This window comes from Gopherus evgoodei, chromosome 7, assembly GCF_007399415.2.
Source record: "Gopherus evgoodei ecotype Sinaloan lineage chromosome 7, rGopEvg1_v1.p, whole genome shotgun sequence".
NCBI classification, from domain to species: Eukaryota; Metazoa; Chordata; order Testudines; family Testudinidae; genus Gopherus; species Gopherus evgoodei.
The window spans coordinates 693,542-714,644 of NC_044328.1; the positions used below are offsets into that span (position 1 = coordinate 693,542).

General features: G+C 51.0%; 1 protein-coding gene across 1 annotated transcript in view; it reads right to left on the bottom strand.

The window, feature by feature from the left end:
- Positions 1-18,064, bottom strand: part of CNNM1 (cyclin and CBS domain divalent metal cation transport mediator 1) — a 54,728-nt gene extending 36,664 nt beyond the window's left edge. Inside the window, exon 1 of the mRNA XM_030568818.1 lies at positions 16,576-18,064. Within this exon, the coding sequence (XP_030424678.1) occupies positions 16,576-18,064 (1,489 nt within the window). The remainder of the gene's footprint in view (positions 1-16,575) is intronic.
- Between the last annotated feature and the right edge of the window lie 3,039 nt (positions 18,065-21,103).

The window sequence follows — 21,103 nt, forward strand, 5'->3', positions numbered from 1 at the left end:
CAAGATTAAGGCCCTGGTTCTGCACAGACTAAAGCTCTGGCTGCACCCCAGAAGCAGCCAGCAGGTCTGGCTCCTAGGCAGGGGGTCAGGAGGCTCTAAGCACTGCCCCCACCCGAGCACCAGCTCCACACTCCTATTGGTTGGGAACTGTGACCAATGAGAGCTGTGGGTGCACTGCCTGAGTGAGAGTAGTATGCAGAGCTGCCTGCAATACCTCTGCCTAGGAGCTGGACCAGCTTAGAAAATTTCATAGAACATCAGGGTTGGAAGGGATCTCAGAAGATTATTTAGTCCAACCCCCCTGCTCAAAGCAGGACCAATCCCCAATTAAATTATCCTACAGACTTTTGCCCTATATCCCTAAGTGGCCCCCTCAAGGATTGAACTCACAACCCTGGGTTTAGCAGGCCAATGCTCAAACCCCTGAGCTATCCCTCCTCCTGGCTGGTTCTGGAGCACAATGTGGAGTCAGGACAGGCAAGAACCCTACCTCAGCCCCCCCAACCCGGAGCCCCCTCCTACACCCCAAAACCCTCATCCCTAGTTCCACCCCAGAGCCCGCACCCCCCGATGGAGCTCTCACCCCCTCCTGCACCCCAACCCCCTACTCCAGCCCAGAGCCCTCTCCCACACTCTGAACTCCTCTGCCCCACCCCCAGCCTGCAGCCCCCTCCTACACTCCAATCCCCTCATTTCTGGGTCCATGCCAGAGCTCTCCTGTCGGCATAATAAATTCACCTCTGTGAGCAGCGGTAGCTATGTCAGTGGGAGAAGCTCTCCCATCAGCCTAGTGCTGTCCACACTGGGGCTTAGATCAGTGTAACTTATGTCGCTCGGGGGCTGGCTTATTCATACCCCTGCGCGACATAAGTTATACCGACATAAGTCATATTGTGTACATGCCCTTTGACTCCTCTGTAAACAGTCCTAATCTTTTCAATCTCTCCTCACATGGGAGTCTGAGGCAGAGAAATTGTCTAGCTTCCCTGCAATGTCCTTCTCTTCAGCTACTCTTTACTGCCTGAAAGTCCAGCAGACCCACTCATTCTTTGAGGCCTCTTCTTGCTAATATACTTGAAGCAAGTTATTACATCTCTGGCCAGCAGCTCTTCCAAGCCTTCCCAATTCCTCCATTAACTTTACCTGGTCCATTCTTTCGGCTTCAGTTGGGCCGGATTTCCATTTCCTGAAGGATACCTTTTGCCTTGCCATGTATCCATATTTGCTCCCTTCCCCTCATCTGCCCATTTCCTTCTTTGTTTAGGGACTCCATTCCATTAATTAGCTTTCTTCTCGGTTTCAGATTCTTTTAGATTCATAAAGATCTTAATTTCTTTCCTTTTAATCTTCTTGCCGAGCTTTTTTAAAAACCATCCCCTTTGTAAAGCCTAATGTCACAGTTCTGGGTTTTTGATGATTCCCTCCCCCAAGGAGATGCAATCAATATAATTATGGCTCACACAGCAATAGCTCCCTCCTACCTAAGGTTGGATCACAGAGTTCCGTTTTCAATTGAAAATCTTTATTTTGTAAAAATCTCACTGAAATGGCAAAAACAAAAACAGAAAATATAAAATTTGAGCACAATTTAAAATTTTCACAGTGGTTTGATGAAAAATGACTCAATACAGAGACAAAAATAAGAGTTAAAAAATCACCCCTTTGGCAATTTCTTCATTTGATTGTCTCATTTTTCTTTGTACTTCTTTTGCAAGAAACTCTAAAACACTCTGGGTCTTGTTCTTTGTTCACATGTGTTGATTGCTCAAATATCAGTTACACTGGGGTAGTGTTTGTCTACAGAGATTTATAACTTCTTAGCTAAATGGAAAATGTGTGCCAAGCTGAACACACCAACTTGTAATTTGACAAATTTTCAGCGGTGTGAACGCAGCCACGCACTTCGAGAGAGACTGCCTGCCTTCCCTCTGTCTTGCCAATGCTTCTGGCCTAGGAGAAAGCCCCTTCAATTGGAAAAGAGAAGACCAGGAGTTCAACTCTCCTCTCTTCTAACTGACTCCCTGAGAGCCCAACCTAGAGGCCAATTAGGGAAGAGCTGCTGAAACCCCCTACTGCACCCCACTTTCTAAAACAAAGAGCTTGGGCAAAGTCAAAGCAGGCTTAGAACTCAGGTCTCTAGCAGGCCAAAGCCCAAACTTATCAACTGCCCCATGCTGTCTTTCACAGTGACTAAGCCACACTCTATTCCAGTACGAATGTAACGCTGACGGGGGATAGAACCTGGGACCTCTGGAGCTTAGAACAGGAGCCTCTATCCCATGAGCTAAAACCCATATGGCTGTTAGCTAAGGCTACAGAGCAGACTCATTAATCTCGAAGTGCTCTCAGTGCCACCATAGGGGACAGAACACCACACCCAGGAGGTGTGCGGGTCACACAAATCCTGTAGCATGGACACACAATATAAAGATACCTCATAGCAGGATAGCTTCTTTCCTTTCCAGAATAAGCTGTATAGGTACAAGGCACCTTTACACTGGTATAACTGCATCCATGCTAGGTAGGGTGACCAGATGTCCCTATTTTATAGGGACAGTCCTGATATTTGGGGCATTTTCTTCTATAGATGCCTATTACTTCCCACCCCCTGTCCTGATTTTTCACACTTGCTGTCTGGTCACCTTAATGCTAGGGGGATTGTACTGGTATACTTAAAGTGGTACAGCTGTTCTGTGCAGACAGCTCCCTATGGATGTGGGGGGGGATGGTCTGACTGCATGTGATTCACACAGTGAAGACCTGTTTAAAGAAGATTTTGCACTGAAAAACTGCATGTGTAAATCATGATGTGAATCACTGAAATACGATTCCTATTTCAGTTGCTTACGTCCCCACTGGTCAGTTGTGTCCCCCCCGCTGTGGCTAATCCACAGGATGTGAGCAGGTGACATTCTCAGCTTGAGAGTCTGGCTGTTCAGCATGAGCTGTGCAGACTTGTGCCTCTAGCGCTGGAGGGAACGGGTTCCGTGCCTGGTGTGGGCAGGGCCCGGATGCCAGGAGTCCACCTTTGTAGGTGGGGAGATTTGCTTCATACGAAGGGGAAGCGCAGGAGGCAGACATGCTGGTGTGAAGCAGGCATGTGAACGCTGCCTCTGCAGCCCTACAGGCTGTATCCAATTTCCAGAAGTCCATGAGAGGCTTTGGAGCATTTTGAGAAGACAGTAAGGACACAGACTCCTTCACGGGGGTGCACCCCTCCATAGGCACCGACTTCCCCTCTGCCTGGTGGGTGCTTGACCCCCATCCTCGTCCCGTCCCACCTCTTCCCACCCCCATTCCATCCCTTCCTAAGTCCCTGCCCCATATCCACCTCCTCCCCTGAGCGTGCCACGTCCTGCTCCTTCCCCTCACTCTGGGAAAGCCCTAAGCTGTTAGGCGGCGAGGGGGGCAGGAAGCGCTGGGAGGGAGGGGGAAGACTGGTGACGCGGCACATTTGGGAGGGAGGGAGGAGGTGAGAGGAGCTTGGCTGCTGGTGGGTGCTGAGCACCTGCTAATTTTTCCCCTTGGCACCCACGGAGTTGGTGCCTAGGCCTCCAGTTGACAGTCACTGCTAATCACAGAGGGTGGATTCTGGTGAACTTATTTTCAGTATTTTTTAAATGGGGATAAAACATTTACGACCCACATTACAGCCTCGTGCAAGCTACAGAAGGGCTGACGTTGTCAGGAGTGGCTCTAGCAGAAGTTTCTCCCTCCAAGTCCCAGGCAAGTGCAGCTCCCCTCATCCCTGATTCATGGGGAGCTATGCATTGAGGGACACCAAAGGAAGCAGAGAGGAGGCAATGGGAACTGGACCCAGTATTGAAGGTGTGGGCGTACCACGGATTTATGTGCTGGTATTGCATTTTCTGTCATTTCCATTTCTTAAGGCTTTGGCTGGATGGAGCGTGTCTTGCTGGAACTTTAACTGCCATTAGATTTTGCTTTTGTTTAATTCTGTTGTGGTTACTCTTACTCCCGGGCTATTCCAAGAAGCACCTTTTCAAGCTGTCAGCACACTGCTTCTCTAAAACCTCTCTCATTGCGACACTGGACTGGCGTATGTGCAGGTAGCTGGAGACCTCCCTTATAGATTTAGTTGCCTCTTCAGTTCCTCTCAACATTTGTTCCCTAAGGAGGCTGCTGCATTACCCTATGAGTACGTGGTTTTCTGCTACTGGTGACATGGCCACGCAGCGTCTACTGCATGGTCCTCTCCAGTCAGAAAGTCTAAGTAGATTCCAGGGACTCCTTTACATATAGTGCTGCACACCCTCCAACCCTCCCCCCTTATGGCCTAATCTGTCCTGCCTGTGGGGTTAAGTCAAATATTCATGTCTCATCAATTTGTCGTACTATGGAAAAGACCATTAAGTCAAGTTCCTCTCCCAGTGCCAAGCATTCTAGTTCATCTGTCTTTGACTTTAACCTTCTCACACTGGTAGAACAGACACTTATTTTTCACTTTTGACTATGTGCCTATTTTGTTTTCACTCCTTTGTCACTTGCCCTGTTTTTCTGGACTGGACACTTGATCCCAACCAGTTCCTCTCCTCCAGTTCACCAGTAATTTCAGTCCTCTCCTTACTACCAGTTACCTTTGTACTACTTGGATCCTTAGCAATTCACTTGGACCTGAGTGGTCCTCAACCCTGTTAGGTTCTCATTTTGTCAGCCAGGAGCTCACATTTGACCTTGTTGGGTTGAGTAACCCACTAGACCACTGACTAATCTTATTGCTACTGAACTTTGTGCTACTTTTATACAACTTGCACTTTTGGCAACCTGATGCTACAATATCCAGAAATGCCCGTTCCCACGGTTCCACAAGAGGATAATTCCATTCACCCCAGTAAACAGCAGACATCTCTCCTGTGGCATAAGGAATTCTCAGCGTTTACACACTTATCAGATTTACTATAACATACATGAATGCATCGTAGTGACTTCCAGATGGAACTAAGCCGCAACAGGGGAGTTTGAGAGGGAGTTTGTGGGAGGGAAACGTGATATAGTCGCTATGGTTAGGAAGGGCCACATCGCTAGTGCCAACGCTGTTCCTGTCTCCTCCGCCTGTGCCTGCATCCAGACAGAGATCCCTACCCTGGATGCCTCTACTCAGATCCTGGTGTGGATTTGCAGAGACTGTGGCCTGCATTTCCCACTCACAGGAAGCCAGGCTGGGGGGACCATCCAGTGTGAGAGGTGCCTGCTGGTGGAATCTCTCAGGGAGCAGGTGGCAGAGCTACAGGAGGAGGTGGCTGGACCAAGGAGCAGCTGTGCCTAGGAGGAATTCCTAGACAGTATTCACATGGAGCAGCCAAGGCTGCCGATGCTACCCAGCTCCAGAGGACTTCTGTCACGCCCCTGGGGGAGGAAGATGTGGCTCTGTCACACGGAGGACACTGGCTGCTGGTGACTTCCAGAAGCAGGCAGTGCTACTCCCTACTCCCAACCCACCCACCATGGTGATGGAAAACCGATATGCTGCCCTGGCAATGAGGAATCAACCCCAAAAGATGGAGGAGGAGAAGCCATGTACCCCCAAGGCCGGGAGGATCGCAGCCATCACTCCCCGGAGAAAACGTAGGGTAGTGGTGGTTGGAGACTCTCTTCTGAAGGGGATAGAGGCACTCATCTGTCGCCCTGACATGGCATCCCGGGAGGTATGCTGCCTGCCAGGGGCCCATATCTGAGTTGTTACGGAGCGATTGTCGAGGCTCATCTGGCCCTCTGACTACTACCCCATGCTACTCATCCATGTGGGCAGTAATGCTACTGCGAGGTATGACCCTCAGCAGATCAGAAGTGACTACAGGGCTCTGGGAGTAAGAGTGAATGAGTTTGAGCCTTCCGATAAAGGGTAGGGGCCCAGACAGAGATAGGTACATCCTGGAGATAAATGCCTGGCTGCAAAGATGGTGTCTCCATGAGGGCTTCAGCTTCCTTGATCACAGGATGATGTTCCAGGAAGAAGGATTGCTAAGCAGAGATAGGTGGACCCAATCAAAGAAGGGGAAGAGCATATTTGGCTACAGACTGGCTAACCTAGTGAGGAGGGCTTTAAACTAGATTTGATGGGAGCAGGTGACCAAAGCCCACGGGCAAGTAAAAAACATGGAGACCTGGGAGAAGGGTCAGAATCTGGGGGGAGCATGGGCTGTTATAGGAGGGATAAAGGAGAAACAAGACAGAACTCAGGGGGAAATCAAATCAGTATTTTGGATGTCTGTATACTAATGTGAGAAGTATGGGGAATAAGCAGGAAGAACTTGAAATACTAGTAAATAAACACAACTATGACATAGTTGGCATCACAGAGATCTGGTGGGATAATACACAGGCTGGGATATTGGGAAAGAAGGGTGCAGCTTGCTCAGGAAGGAAAGGCAGGGAAAAAACGGAGGAGGTGTTGCCTTAGGTATTAAAAATGTACACACTTGGATTGAGGTTGAGATGGAAATGGGAGACGGACTTGTTGGAACTCTCTGGGTAAGGATAAAAGGGGTAAAAAACATGAGTGATGTCCTGGTAGGGGTCTACCGCAGACCACCTGACCAGGAAGAAGAGGTGGATGAGGCTTTTTTTAAACAACTAACAAAATCATCCAAAGCACAAGACTTGGTGGTGATGGGGGATGTCAACTCCTCAGACATCTGTTGGGAAAATAACACAGCAGGGCACAGATTCTCCAATAAGTTCTTGGAATGTATTGGAGACAATTTTTTATTTCAGAAGGTGGAGAAAGCTACTGGGGGGAGGCTGTTCTAGATCTGACTTTGACAAATAGGAAGGAACTGGTTGAGAATTTGAAAGTGGAAGGCAGGTTGGGTGAAAGTGATCATGAAATGGTAGAGTTCATGATTCTAGGAAATGGTAGGAGGGAGAACAGCACAATAAAGAAAATGGATTTCAAGGTGGCAGACGTTAGCAAACTCAGGGAGTTGGTAGGTCAGATCTGATGGGAAGGAAGTTTAAGGGGAAAAACAACTGAAGACAGTAGGCAGTTTTTCAAAGAGACATTATTAAGGGCACAAGAGCCCTGTCTCTGGACCAGCCTCTGGCACGGAGTAGATAGGGGCCGCGTTGAAACATATGCATCTGGCAATGAATGATGAGGAATCACTCCCAAAAGGTGAAGGAAGAGAAGCCATGTACCCCCAAGGCTGGGAGGATCACAGCCACCATTCCCAGGAGGAAACGTAGGGTAGTGGTGGTTGAAGACTCTCTTCTGAGGGGGACAGAGGCACCCATCTCTCACCCTGACATGGCGTAGGAAAGACAGGAAGTATGGCAAGAGACCACCCTGGCTTAACGAGGAGATCTTCAATGATCTAAAACTCAAAAATAAGAGTCCTACAAAAAGTAGAACCTCGGTCAGATGACAAAGGATGACTATAAACAAATAACACAAATACATAGGGACAACATTAGAAAGGCCAAGGCACAAAATGACATCAAACTAGCTAGAGACATAAAGGCTGACAAAAAAACATTCTACAGATACATTAGAAGCAAGAGGAAGACCAAGAACAGAGTAGGCCCGTTACTCAATGAGGAGGGAAAAATAATAACAGAAAAAGTGGAAATGACAGAGGTTTTTATGATGTCTTTGTTTTGGTTTTCACCAAGAAGGTTGGTGGCAATTGGACGTCTAACATAGTGAATGCCAGTGAAAATGAGGTAGGATCAGAGGCTAAAATAGGAAAAGAACAAGTTAAAAATTACTTAGACAAGTTAGAAATCTTCAAATCACCAGCGCCTGATGAAATGCATCCTAGAATACTCAAGGAGCTGACTGAGGAGATATCTGAGCCATGGGCAATTATCTTTGAAAAGTCATGGAAGACGGGAGAGATTCCAGAAGACTGGAACAGGGCAAAGATAGTGCCCATCTATAACAAGGGAAATAAGGACAACCCGGGGAATTACAGACCAGTCAGCTTAACTCCTGTACCTGGAAAGATAATGGAGCAAATAATTAAGCAATCAATTTGGAAACACCTAGAAGATAATAAGGTGATAAATAAGAGTCAGCATGGATTTGTCAAGAACAAATCATGTCAAACCAACCTGATAGCTTTCTTTGCCAGGGTAACAAGCCTTGTGGATGGGGGGAACTGGTAGACGTGGTATAACTTGACTTTAGTAAGGCTTTTGATACTGTCTCGCATCACCATCTCATAAACAAACTAGGAAAATGCAACCTAGATGGAGCTATTATACAGTGGGTGCAAAACTGGTTGGAAAATCATTCCCAGAAAGTAGTTATCATGGTTCACGGTCCTGCTGGAAGGGCATAATGACTGGAGTCCTGCAGAGATCAGTTCTGGGTCTGGTTCTGTTCAATATCTTCATCAATTATTTAGATGGCATCAAGAGTACACTTAAAGTTTCAGAGCGGTAGCCATGTTAGTCTGTATCAGCAAAAAGAACGAGGAGTACTTGTGGCACCTTAAACACTAACAAATTTATTTTAGTCTCTAAGTGCCACAAGTACTCCTCATTCTTTTCCTTAAAGTTTGTGGACAATACCAAACTGGGAGGGGTTGCAAGTGCACTGGAGGATAGGATTAAAATTCAAAATGATCTGGACAAACTGGACAAATGGTCTGAAGTAAATAGGATGAAAATCAATAAGGACAAATACAAAGTATTCCACTTAGGAAGGAATGATCAGTTGCACACACACGAAGTGGGAAATGACTGCCTAGGAAGGAGTCCTGTGGAAAGGGATCTTGGGGTCACAGAGGACCACAAGTTAAATATGAGTCACCTGTGTAAGGCTGTTGCAAAAAAGGAAACATCGTTCTGGGCTGTATTAGCAGGAGTGTTGTAAACAAGACACGAGAAGTGATTCTTCTGCTCTACTCCACGCTGATTAGGCCTCAACTGGAGTATTGTGTCCAGTTCTGGGCACCACATTTCAGGAAGGATGTGGACAAATTGGAGAAAGTCCAAAGAAGAGGAACAAAAATGAATAAAGGTCTAGAAAACATGAGCTATGAGGGAAGATTGAAAAAACTGTGTTTGTTTAGTCTGGAGAAGAGAAGACTGAGGGGGGACATAAGTTTTCAAGTACATAAAATGCTGTTACAAGGAGGAGGGAGAAGAATTGTTTTTCTTAACCTCTGAGGACAGGACAAGAAGCAATGGGCTTAAATTGCAGCAAGGGAGGTTTAGGTTGGCCATTAGGAAAAACTTCCTACCTGTCAGGGTGGTTAAGCACTGGAATAAATTGCCTAGGAAGGTTGTGGAATTTCCATCATTGGAGGTTTTTAAGACCAGGTTGGACAAACACCTGTCAGGAATGGTCTAGATCAGAAGTGGGGAAACTTCGGCCTGCGGGCCACATCCGGCCCATGGAACCCTCCTGCCCGGCCCCTGAGCTCCTGGACCAGGAGGCTACCCCCGGCCCCTCCCCTGTTGTTCCCCCTCCCCCGCAACCTCAGCTCACTGCACTGCCAGCACAATGTTCTGGGCGGCGGGGCTGCGAGCTCAGGCCGGGCAGCACAGTTACAGAGCCGCAGCATGACCTGGTGTTCTGTGCTGCGTGGTGGTGTGGCTGGCTACAGCCGGATGGCACAGCTGTGTTTCCTGGTGCTCTGGGCAGCGTGGCTGTAGAGCCGCCAGCCACCGGTGCTCCAGGCAGCGCAGTAAGGGGCCAGGGAGCGGGGCAGGGGGGGTGGTTGGACAGAGGGCAGGGGAGTTTAGGGTGGTCAGGGGGTGGGGTGTGGATAGGGGTCGGGGCAGTCAGAGGGTGGGGAACAGGGAGGTTGGATGAGGCAGGGGTACCCAGGGGGCAGTCAGGAATGAGAGGAGTTGGATGAGGCAGCAGGGGGAAGTCAGGGGCAGGAGATCTGGGGGTGGTCACGGGACAGGGAGGAGTGGATGGAGCAGGAGTCCCCGGGGGGCCATCAGGGGGCGAGAAGTGGGGGGGACGGAAGGCAAGGGGGGCCGGGCCACGCCTGGCTGTTTGGGGTGCACAGCCTCCCCTAACTGGCCCACCATACAATTTTGGAAACCCGATGCAGCCCTCAGGCCAAAACGTTTGCCCGCCCTGGTCTAGATAATGCTAAGTCCTGCCATGAGTGCAGGGGACTGGACTAGATGACCTTACAAGGTCCCTTCCAGTTCTGTGATTCTGTCAGCACACCTGAAAATGAAAAGTTTGGCTGCTTTAATTAATTCCCACTAAGAGGGTGATAGTTTGGATGCTTTGTCAAGCAGAATCCATCCAGCTGCAGTTCCAGGAAGTGGGAACAATTATTTGTGCAGGTCTGAGCCCAGTCTGTGGATACATTACTATTGGGATAAATGCAGCATGTCCTATTGCTCATCATCTGAGGTGGAGAAGAAACGCTTCCCTCTACAGTCACAGGGCAAGTGGAGTGGGGAATAGCTTCCTCCTGCAGAGACTTCAGCAAGCACCTTGTGAGCAACTCTCTCCTGATCAGTTTCATGTGCCTGCAAGGAGGCCTCAGGCACTCATGGAGCCTGATCATGCCCAGCTTCCAGCTTTATTTATGGACTGCAACATGTCACCACTGTAGACGTTTCCTAAAGAGCAGGATCCACCCCTATAGTATCACAGAAGTGTAGGACTGGAAGGGACCTCGAGAGGTGGTCTAGTCCAGTCCCCTGCACTCATGGCAGGGCTCAGTATTATCTAGACCATCCCTGACAGGTGTTAATCTAACCTGCTCTTAAAAACCTCAAGTGACAGAGATTCCACAACCTCCTTGGGCAATTTATTCCAGTGCTTAACCACCCTGACAGGATGTTTTTCCTAATATCCAAACAATCTCCCTTGCTGTGATGTTATGACTGTAATATAATATCTCATTGAAAGGTGACACAGGGCCAGAAAGAGTTAATTAACTCCCAGACTGACCTGCCCCATGGCGGAACTTTAAAGACTGGTTAGGAAGATCTGTAAATGAACAGAGCTTTGAAATGCAGCCGGCATTGTTAGAGGTAGAAGAGGAGGTGTTTGCTCAGGGCTTGAGATGTCAGCAAACAAGTCTTGTCTATTGCTAAAGCTTTGATTCAAAGATCAAAAAAGGAATATTAACATTTAGGAAGATACTTGAGTGAAATAGTATTATTGTCTATGTGTCTCTTTGAAGGTTGTGGTAACCTGTATCTGAACTGTTTAATGGGTAAATTACCCTGTGCTAACTGCCAGGATGTTTGGAAGAAGGAGAGTTAAACCTATTGTTTTCTCAGGCCAAAAGGCTGCTGGAAATGTATAAAAGCCTTGGGGCATGATCCTACTTCTCAGATCTGCTTTGGGTTTCAAGAGAGAGAAACATTAAGCCATAAGGATTGAGACTCCCAGTCACTAACTAAAAGCAGCAAAGAATCCTGTGGCACCTTATAGACTAACAGACGTTTTGGAGCATGAGCTTTCGTGGGTGAATACCCACTTCCTCAGATGCATGTCTGCTTTTACAGATCCAGACTAACACGGCTACCCTCTGATACTAGTCACTAACTAGAGTCACCCTGAATATGTACATTGGACCATAACCTATGGACTATTTCTAAAAGGACTTTTGGCAACTACAAACTCATCTCTGCTATGTACCTGAACCTCAAGAATTGAATTCAGGTCCGTCTGTATATTGATCTTTTAACCAACATTCACTCTCTTCTTTTTAAATAAATTTTAGCTTAGTTAATAAGAATTGGCTGTAGCGTGTATTTTGGGTAAGATCTAAGTTATATTGGGTGTGTGGCTGATCCTTTGGGATTGGAAGAACCTTTTCTTTTATATGATGAGATAAGATTTTCAGTAACCATCATCATATCTGACAGGTGTGTCTGGATGGAGGCCTGAGGCTGGGCACTTTAAGGGAACTGCGTTGTTTGGACTTCTGAGTAACCAATGGGGTACTACAGAAGCTTTTGCGCTGGTTGTTAATCTAAGTATTGGAAGATCCACCAGCGTTTGGGGTTTGTCTGCCCGTTCTGTTTGCAGTTCACCCTGATTGAGTGACCTCAGCTGGCTCCCATGGGCAGCATCATCACACTGCAATTTAAGCCCATTACTACTTGTCCTGTTCTCAGTGATTAAAGAGAACAATTTATCACCCTCCTCTTTATAACAACTGTTTCTGTACTTGAAGCCTGTTATCTTGTCCCCCCCACAGTCCTCTCTTCTCCAGACTAAACAAACCCAATTTTTTCAATCTTCCCTCATAGGTCATGTTCTCTAGACCTTTAAGCATTTTTGTTGCTCTTCTCTAGACTTTCTCCAATTTGGACACCTTTTCCAAAGCGTGGCGCCCAGAACTGGACACAATACTCCAATTGAGGCCTCATCAATGCTGAGCAGACTGAAGAATGACTTCTCATGTCTTTGCTTACAACACTCCTGCTAATACATCCCAGAATGATGGTGGGTTTTTTGGGCACCGTATTACATTGTTGACTTGTATTTAGTTTATGATCCACTATAACTCCCAGCTGATAGTCTCACAGTGCTACCAGGAGGCCATGCAACAGCACAGCCAGGGAGCACGGTGGAGAGTAGGCACTGCAGGAAATACTGCCCAGGAAACTCAGAGTAGCACTCAATATGCCCTTCCAGCTTGATTGTAAACCATTGATAACTACTCCCCGAGTATGGTTTTCCATCCAGTTGTGTACCTTCTTTATAGTAGATTTGTCTAGGCTAAATTTCTCTAGTTTGTTTATAGTTAAAGATTTTCCCTACCTATCCTAAATCTCTCTCGCTGCAGATTGAGCCCCTTACGTCTTGACCTTCAGAGGATATGGAGGACAGTTGATCCCTGTCCTCTTTATAACAGCTTCTAACAGATTCAAAGACTGTTCTCAGGTCCCCCCTCAGGCTATGGCTACATGACGAGGCTGTGCTGCACACAGTGTAGCTGCTGTTTGTCGGCAGGTGAGAGCTCTCCTGCCGACAAAGTGCTGTTCACACCAGCATTTTTCCATGGTTGTTGTTCGGGTGGGTGTTTTTTTTAATACCCCTGAAAGACAAATGTTTTGCCAACAAAGTGCCAGTCTAGACAAAGTCTTTTCTCAAGACTAAACACGCCCAATTTTTTTAACCTTTCCTCATAGCTCAGGATTTTTAAACCTTTTATCAATTTTATTGCTCTTCTCTGGACTCCCTGCACTTTATCCACATCTTTCCTCAAGTGTGGTACCCAGAATTGGAGACGGTACTCCAATTGAGGCCTCTCCAGTGCCAGCCAGAGTACAACAATGACCTGTATCTTACATACAACACTCCTGTAAAGACACCCCTGAATGATGATATGTTGGGTTGGGTTTTGTTTGTTTTTTGCAATTGCATCACATTGTTGGCTTATATTCAGTTTGTGATCCACCATAACTCCCAGATCCTTGTAGTAGTACCATCTAGCCAGTTATTTCCAATTTTGTAGTTGTGCATTTGATTTTTCCTTCCTAAGTTAAGTACTCTGTTCTAGTCTTTATTGAATTTCATCTTATTGATTTCAGGTCAATTCTCTTATTTGTCAAGGTAGTTTTGAATTATAAACCTACTCTGCAAAGTGCCTGTGACCACTCCCAGTGTAGTGCTATCCTCAAAATTGTATAAGCAAACTCTCCACTCCCTTATCAGTCATTAATGAAAATATTGAATAGTACCAGACCTAAGACTAACCCCTAACATCTGTTATATTTTCATCTAGATCTGGTGCCTAGGAAGGAGGTGATATGGGTTGGGACAGGTGTTATAGGCCAATTTATTTGCTTTGCTGAAACACCCCACCGGATGGCATTGCAAACATTACTCTATTGGGTGCTTACAAGACAACTTTAACAAAAAACAAACAAAAAAAAATCAAAACCCAATCCTCAAAGTTATGTGCCTACTTGAAAAAATTGTAAAACTCAAGCTTACTGTAACTGAAAAAGAGCAGACTGATGTTTCTAATTTGTTTGTTTGAGGGTTGTCGATTAATCACAGTTAACTCATGCGATTAACTCAAAAAAAATTAATTGCAATTAATTGCACTGTTAAACAATAGAATTTCAATTGAAATTATTAAATATTTTTGGATGTTTTTCTACATTTTCAAATATATTGATTTCTATTACAACAAAGAACATAAAGTGTACAGTGTTAACTTTATTTTATTACAAATATTTGCACTGTAAAAATTATAAAAGAAATAGTATTTTTCAATTTACCTCATACAAGTACCGTAGTGCAATCTCTTTATGGTGAAAGTGCAATTTACAAATGTAGATTTTTTTTGTTACATGACTGCACTCAAAACCAAAACAATGTAAAACTTTAGAGTCCACTCAGTCCTACTTCTTGTTAAACCAATCGCTAAGACAACCAAGTTTGTTTACATTTATGGGAGATAACGCTGCCTGCTTCTTATTTATAATGTCGCCTGAAAGTGAGAACAGGTGTTCGCATGGCATTTTTGTAGCTGGTGTTACATGGCATTCAGGTGCCAGATATGCTAAACATTCATATGCCCCTTCATACTTCAGCCACCATTCCAGAGGACACGCTTCCAGCTGATGATGCACATGAAAAAAATGTGTTAATTAAATTTGTGATTGAACTCCTTAGAGGAGAATTGTTTCTCTCCTGATCTGTTTCACCCGCATTCTGCCATATATTTTCATGTTATAGCAGTCTCGGATGATGACCAGCCCCTGTTGTTCATTTTAAGAACACTTTCCCTGCAGATTTCATAAAATGCAAAGAAGGTACCAATGTGAGATTTCTAAAAATAGCTACAGCACTGGACCCAAGGTTTAAGAATCTGAAGTGCTATCCAAAATCTGAGGGGGACGAGGTGTTCTCAGAAGTCTTAAAAGAGCAACACTCAGATGTGGAAACTACAGAACCCAAACCAAAACACAAAATCAGCCTTCTCCTGGTGGCATTTGACTCAGATAATGAAAATGAGGATGCACTGGTCCACACTGCTTTGGATTGTTATCAAGCAGAACCCATCATCAGCATGGACGCATGTCGTCTGGAATGGTGATTGAAGCCTGAAGGGAGATATGAATCTTTAGCCCATCTGGCACGTAAATATCTTGCGACACCAGCGCCATGCAAATGCCTGTTCTTACTTTCAGGTAATATTGTAAACAAGAAGCGGGCCCCACTATCTCCTGCCAATTGTAACCACACTTGTTTGTCTGAGTGACTGGCTGAAGTAGGACTGAGTGGACTTGTTGGCTCTAAAGTTTTACATTGTTTTATTTTTGAATACAGTTTTTTGTACCTAATTCTACATTTGTAAGTTCAACTTTCATACTACACGGCTTGTATTAGGTGAATTGAAAAATACTATTTATTTTGTTTTTTACAGTGCAAATATTTGTAATCACAAATAGAAAGTGAGCACGGTACACCTTGTATTCTGTGTTGTAATTGAAACCAATATCTTTCAAAATGTAGAAATCATCCAAAAATATTTAAATAAATGGTATTCTATTATTGTTCAAAAGCACAATTAATCACAATTAATTTTGTAATGACTTGCCAGCCCTAGTCTGGTTACCTTGTTCATTTGATAGCAGTTTTAGTCAGCTTCCACCAGCAAGAAGGGACAAAAGCAACCTTTAAACCTCCAAACAAGCCTGGAGCCGCAGGCCCCTCACCTCCAGCCACTCTGTTAAACTGATTCTAAGCACCAGCCTTTGAACCCCGGGCAGTGTTAACTAACCCTCCCCCGGCACCCGGTAAGGATCCCTCTCCATTCCACGGACCAGCAGCGACTTTCCCAAGGGAGTGGCCCAGCCAGGGCTGGGCTCCAGCCGCTTCTCCCCGCACTCCCTGCCGCTGCTCAGCGCGGGGTAAAGGATCCGATGCCGGTTCGGTGCCAGGGTGGCTGGCAGAGCTCAGCTCGCTCGCTGCCGGCCTCACCCCGCCAAGCCTGGGCGCAGAGGGGCCAATGCAGAGCAGCCCTCCGCGGAAAGCACCAGCCGCCCGAGCCCGCGCCGCCCCCCAGGTTAATTACGGCGCTGAGCCCCCCCGGGCTCGCTCCAATCCCTCAGCGCTTCGCAGTCAGGTTCGGGGTCAAAAGCACCGGGCAGCCGCCCCCCGCCCCCCATGGGGCGCACGAGTCCCGCCCCCCAGCCCCCAGGAGCTGCAGTCTGACACCGTGAGCCCCCCCCCAGCGCACACCCCGAGAGCGGCGCGGAGCCAGCAGGCACACGCCGGGTTCATGCAGGGCGCAAAGAGCCCAGGAGCCCCCTTCCCGCCCAGCTCCAGGGCATCCTATCCAGGCACCCCAGCTCCGACACCAGCGGGGCCCCCGCTCCCTGCCCGGAGAAGCAGCCCCGCACGCAGGGGCCTGGGGGAGCAGGGGGCGGTCGCGGGGGGAGCTGGTGCTGGGGGCGCCACAGGCAGCCGGCCGAGGGCCAGAGGCTGCAAAGGGAAGGCGGTGGCTGCCGCGGGCGCACGGCCGGGTGCAGGCAGGGACAGGGGGACACCGCGTGGCCCCGGAGCGCACAGCCAGGCGGTGCCGGAGCCCCGGGGTGTCGGGACGGGCGGTGCCGCTGCGTGGCCTGAGGACGGAACCGGGGGTCCGGCGCCCTCACCCTTCTTGAACTCCTCCAGCAGCGTGTCCAGGCGGCTGTCGCTGAAGACCCAGTGCAGCGGCCGGTGGTAGAAGCGGGTGACGGTCTGCAGCGGGGTGCAGTCGTCCGGGTCCACGAAGGCCAGGTCCTTGACGAAGAGCAGGTCCACGATGTTGTCCCGCCGGTCGCCCTCGTAGACCGGGATGCGGGTGTAGCCGGAGCGCAGGATCTCGGAGACTGTGGCGAAGTCCAGCACGGCGTCGGAGCGCAGCAGGAAGCAGTCGGCCAGCGGGGTGAGCACGTCCTCCACCACCTTGGTGCGCAGCTCCAGCGCGCCCTGCACCATGGCCAGCTCCTCCCGCACCAGGTCGCTGTGCGGGTCGGCGGCGCGCAGCGTCTCCAGCAGGCGCTCGCGGGTGGAAAAGGTGCTGAGCTCCTGGCGCAGCGCCCAATCCAGCAGGCGGCTCAGCGGGTAACAGAGGGGGAAGGTGGCGGCCATCAGCAGGCGGGTGAGGCCGAGCGTGTGCGAGGCGATGGCCAGCCCGTGCCGGGAGCACACCGAGTAGGGCAGCACCTCGCCGCCCAGGAACACGGCGCCGGTGCAGAGCAGCACGGGCAGCCAGGGGACGCCCTGCACCCAGCCGGCCAGCGCCGGCCCCTGGCCGGGCAGCGATGCGCACAGCCAGCCGGCCAGCGCCGCGTTGGCCCCGGCCTGGCCCAGCAGCAGGGTGCAGAGCAGGTAGGTGCCGCCGTGGCCCCGCACCGCCTGCACGCGGCGCGCCTGCTCCTGCTCCGCCGCCGAGCCGCTGTTGCGCAGCACGCGGAGCTCCAGCGGGTCCAGCGACAGCAGCGCCAGGCGCAGGCCGCTGAACAGCGCCGACAGCCCCAGCAGGAGCAGCGCCCCCAGGGCCCGGAGCCAGCCAGCCGCCGGCAGCGGCCCGAGCAGCCAGGGCTCCCGCGCCGCCCGCCGCACCCGCAGCAGGAAACCGCCCGCCGCGCCGTGGTGCTGCCAGGCGCGCCCGTCCCAGGCGCAGAGCGAGAAGAGCCGCCCCCGCGGCCCGGCCCCGGGCTCCTCCTTGCGCGGCTCCCGCACCCGCACCCGCACCCGGGCAGAGCCGGACGAGCCGCCCGGCTGCAGCTGGCCCAGCACTTCCACGTCCGAGGCCCAGGCGCTCTCCTGCTGGCAGCGCTTCCCGGGCGCCGGGCTCGCTCTCGCCGGCGGTTCCTCGATGAAGACCAGGCGGGGCTCGCTGCCCGCGCCGGGGGGCCCTCGGCTGCCGTTCCCCTCGGGCGGCGGCTGGAAGTAGAGGCGAAGCAGGAAACTGGCCCCCTCCACTGCCCCCAGCTCGCCGGCCTCCAGCCAGACCCTGCCCGGAGCCGTGTCCTCGGGCCGCAGCCCCAGCAGCCAGGCGGCCCCGGCGGGCGGGCGGCGGGAGAGCGAGAAGAAGAGCAGCAGCACAGCGCCCCGGCTCCGGCCCCAGCTGCCCGCCGCAGCCGCCTGCACCGCCATGGCGCTCCGCATACACCGCAGCGCCCCGGCCGCGCGTCACGCTGCAGCGTGGGGAGTCGGGCGGGCAGCCCACGTGCGGGGCGGGGAGCCCGGGGAGCTGGCCCGGAATAGGGCGGGGGAGCTGCGTCCAGCCTCCCCCTGGCGGCCGCCAGCCCCAGCGGGAATCCACGGGGAGGGACTGTATCCCCAGAAGGGCGGGAGCCGCTAGGGTGCCCAGACAGCAAGTGTGAAAAATCGGGAGCGGGGTGGGGGGGGTAATAGGAGCCTAGATAAGAAAAAGACCCAAAATCGGGACATCTGGTCACCCTAAGTGCGGCCCCACGGACCCGCTCACTGTAACTGCCTGGGGCAGACACACATGAGAAGGGGCCAAGCCTCAGGGAACACCAGGAGGGGTGCAAGCTGAGGGCCCTTGTCCCTTCGGAGCGGACAATTTCCCAGCTCCCAGGATGGTGCCTTGTGGCCTTCCCCTCAGCTCGGAACGTGGGGCTGCTCCAAGCTGCCTGGGTTATGCCCCATTTCCAGGGCAGCTCAGGGGCTATTTTCTGGGCTGTATCTGAATATTTCCAGAACTTGTCTGCATGCACCTAGCACCTGAACCTGGAATTTCAGCCTGGTGCATGTGAACATGTCTAACAGCATGAAAGTGTGTGTCTATGCATGTATGTGACAGCGTGTGTCTAGGTGCATGTGCACATGTGATGGTGTGCACCTCATAGACTCATAGACTTTAAGGTCAGAAGGAACCGTTATGGTCATCTAGTCTGACTTCCTGCACAATGCAGGCCACAGAATCTCACCCACTCCTGTAACAAACCCCTAACCTAAGTCTGGGCTACTGAAGTTCTCAAATCGTGGTTTAAAGATCTCAAGATGCAGAGAATCCTCCAGCAAGTGTGGTGTATACCTGTGTGATGGTGTGTGTATCAGAGTGTGCACATATGTGATGATGTGTCTGTATGTGTGGGCACACATGCTGGGGAGTGCCTGTGGGTGCATGTATGTGCATGTGCACACGTCTGATGGTCTATGTATATGACTGTGCATGCACACATTTGCTGTGTATCTACATGTTTGTGTACATGCATGTGCATGTGTGATGGTGTGTATATGATTGTGTGTCTATGTCGGGGGTGGGCAAACTATGGCCCGTTGGCTATTTTAATCCAGCCCGCTAGCTCCCACTGGGGAACAGGGTTGGGGGCCGCTCTACGTGGTTCCCAGAAGCAGCGCCATGACTCCCCCTCTGGCTCCTACGTCATAAGGGCAGTCAGGGACCTCCACTCTGCACACTGCTCCTGCCCTAAGCACTGCCCCTGCAGCTCCCATTAACCGGGAACCTAAGCCAATGGGAGCTGCAGAGGCGGTGCCTGTGGATGGGGCAGCGCACGGGGCAGCGTGCAGACTTGCCGGGTAACGTCTCGCAAAGGAGCCAGAGAAGGGACATGCCGCTGCTTCCAGGAGGCGTTTGAGGTAAGCACCACCTGGAGCCTGCACCCTGAGCCTCTCACTATGCCCCAACCCCCTGCCCAGTCTTCATCCCCCTCCTGCCCTCTGAACCCCTCGATCCCAGCCCAGAGCACCCTCCTGTACCCCAAACCCCTCATCCCTAGGCCCACCCCAGAGTATGCACCCCCAGCTGGAGCCCTCATCCTGCACCCCTCTCCCCAGCCTGGAGCCCCCTCCCACACCTTGAACTCATTTCTGACCCCCAACCCCAATTTTGTGAGCATTCATGGCCTGCCATTCCATTTCTATTCCCTCAGGCCCAAAAGTTTGCTCACCCCTGGTCTATGAGCATATTCACATGTGTGAATCTGTGCACTTGTGCATGTGATGGTGTGTGCAGTGGCAGATTATCACAAGGGCCCATGGGACCTGTGCCCCAGGCCCCCACAGGAGTGCTGGAAGCTGGGTAGAGGTGGGGGAACCACTGAGGCCCCGCTTCCTGCTCCTCCTCTTTCCTGAGGCCCTGCCCTCTAGCCAGGCTAGAAGCCAGAGCTGGGCAGTGGTCAGAGCCAGACAGGGAGCCCCGGACCCTCCACCTGCCCTGGGCAGGGGCTGGGTGTTTGAGAGCAGCCCTAGGCCCCTGTCTCTGCCCCCTGGATGCACTGCCCAGGGTGGGTGGTGGATGCAGGGCTCCCCCAGTGACCCAGGCTCCCTGCGGCTCTTCTCACAGCCTGGGCTCCAGCTTCTGGCCTTGCCAGGGTGTGGGGCCTGGGGTGGGAGAAAGGAGGAACAGGACCCCATGATGGTGGTGGGGCTAAGGCCCACCTTACACCCTCCCCAAATGGGAAAGAAGCTGGTGTGGGGACACTGCTAGCAGAGGCTGCGCTTCACACCAGGTGAGCTGATCACCAGATCCCCCACCACAAAGTACAGCACCTGCCTGAGGCTATTATACCCAGATTAAAGAAGTGGGAGGGCCTGGCCCCCCTGGTTCTGGCCCCGAGGCCCCCAGGGTATGGAGGCCCAAATGTTGTTTGTGCCCAGGCTGCCAAAAAAATCATAATCTGCCTCTGGGGAGGGGGGGGAGTGCGCACGTGTGTGCTGCTGTATGTGTGACAGTGCGTCCAAGGCCATCCCAAGGGGACTGTGCGGCCCCGGGACAAATCGGCCTGTATGCCCCCCCCAACATTTTTTATACAGGTGAAATCTGGTGTCGGGAGGGGACACCAGTGCTGGGGGGCGAGGGAGTATGGAGAGTCACAGGGTGGCACCTGTACTATGGATAAGGGGCCCCCCTGTGCTGGGGGGTCCTGGAAAAGGGAGGGGTCCAGGGTGGAAGGTCAATGAATGGGGTCAGCCTGGCGTTGGTGTGTTTGGCAGTGCTAGGATGCTGGTGACAGGGGTGGCGGTGGGTGAACAAGAAAAATAAACACAATGTGCATTTCCCACCAGTGAGTGCAGGCCTGAACCCCGCTGCCAGCGCCAGGCGCCACGCTACCCCTTCCCCGGAACGAACCCGTAGCCCCTCCGCCGCACTAGCCTGGCCCCCTGAACCTGTAACTCCAACTCCCAGACCAGCCTGGCCCCCCG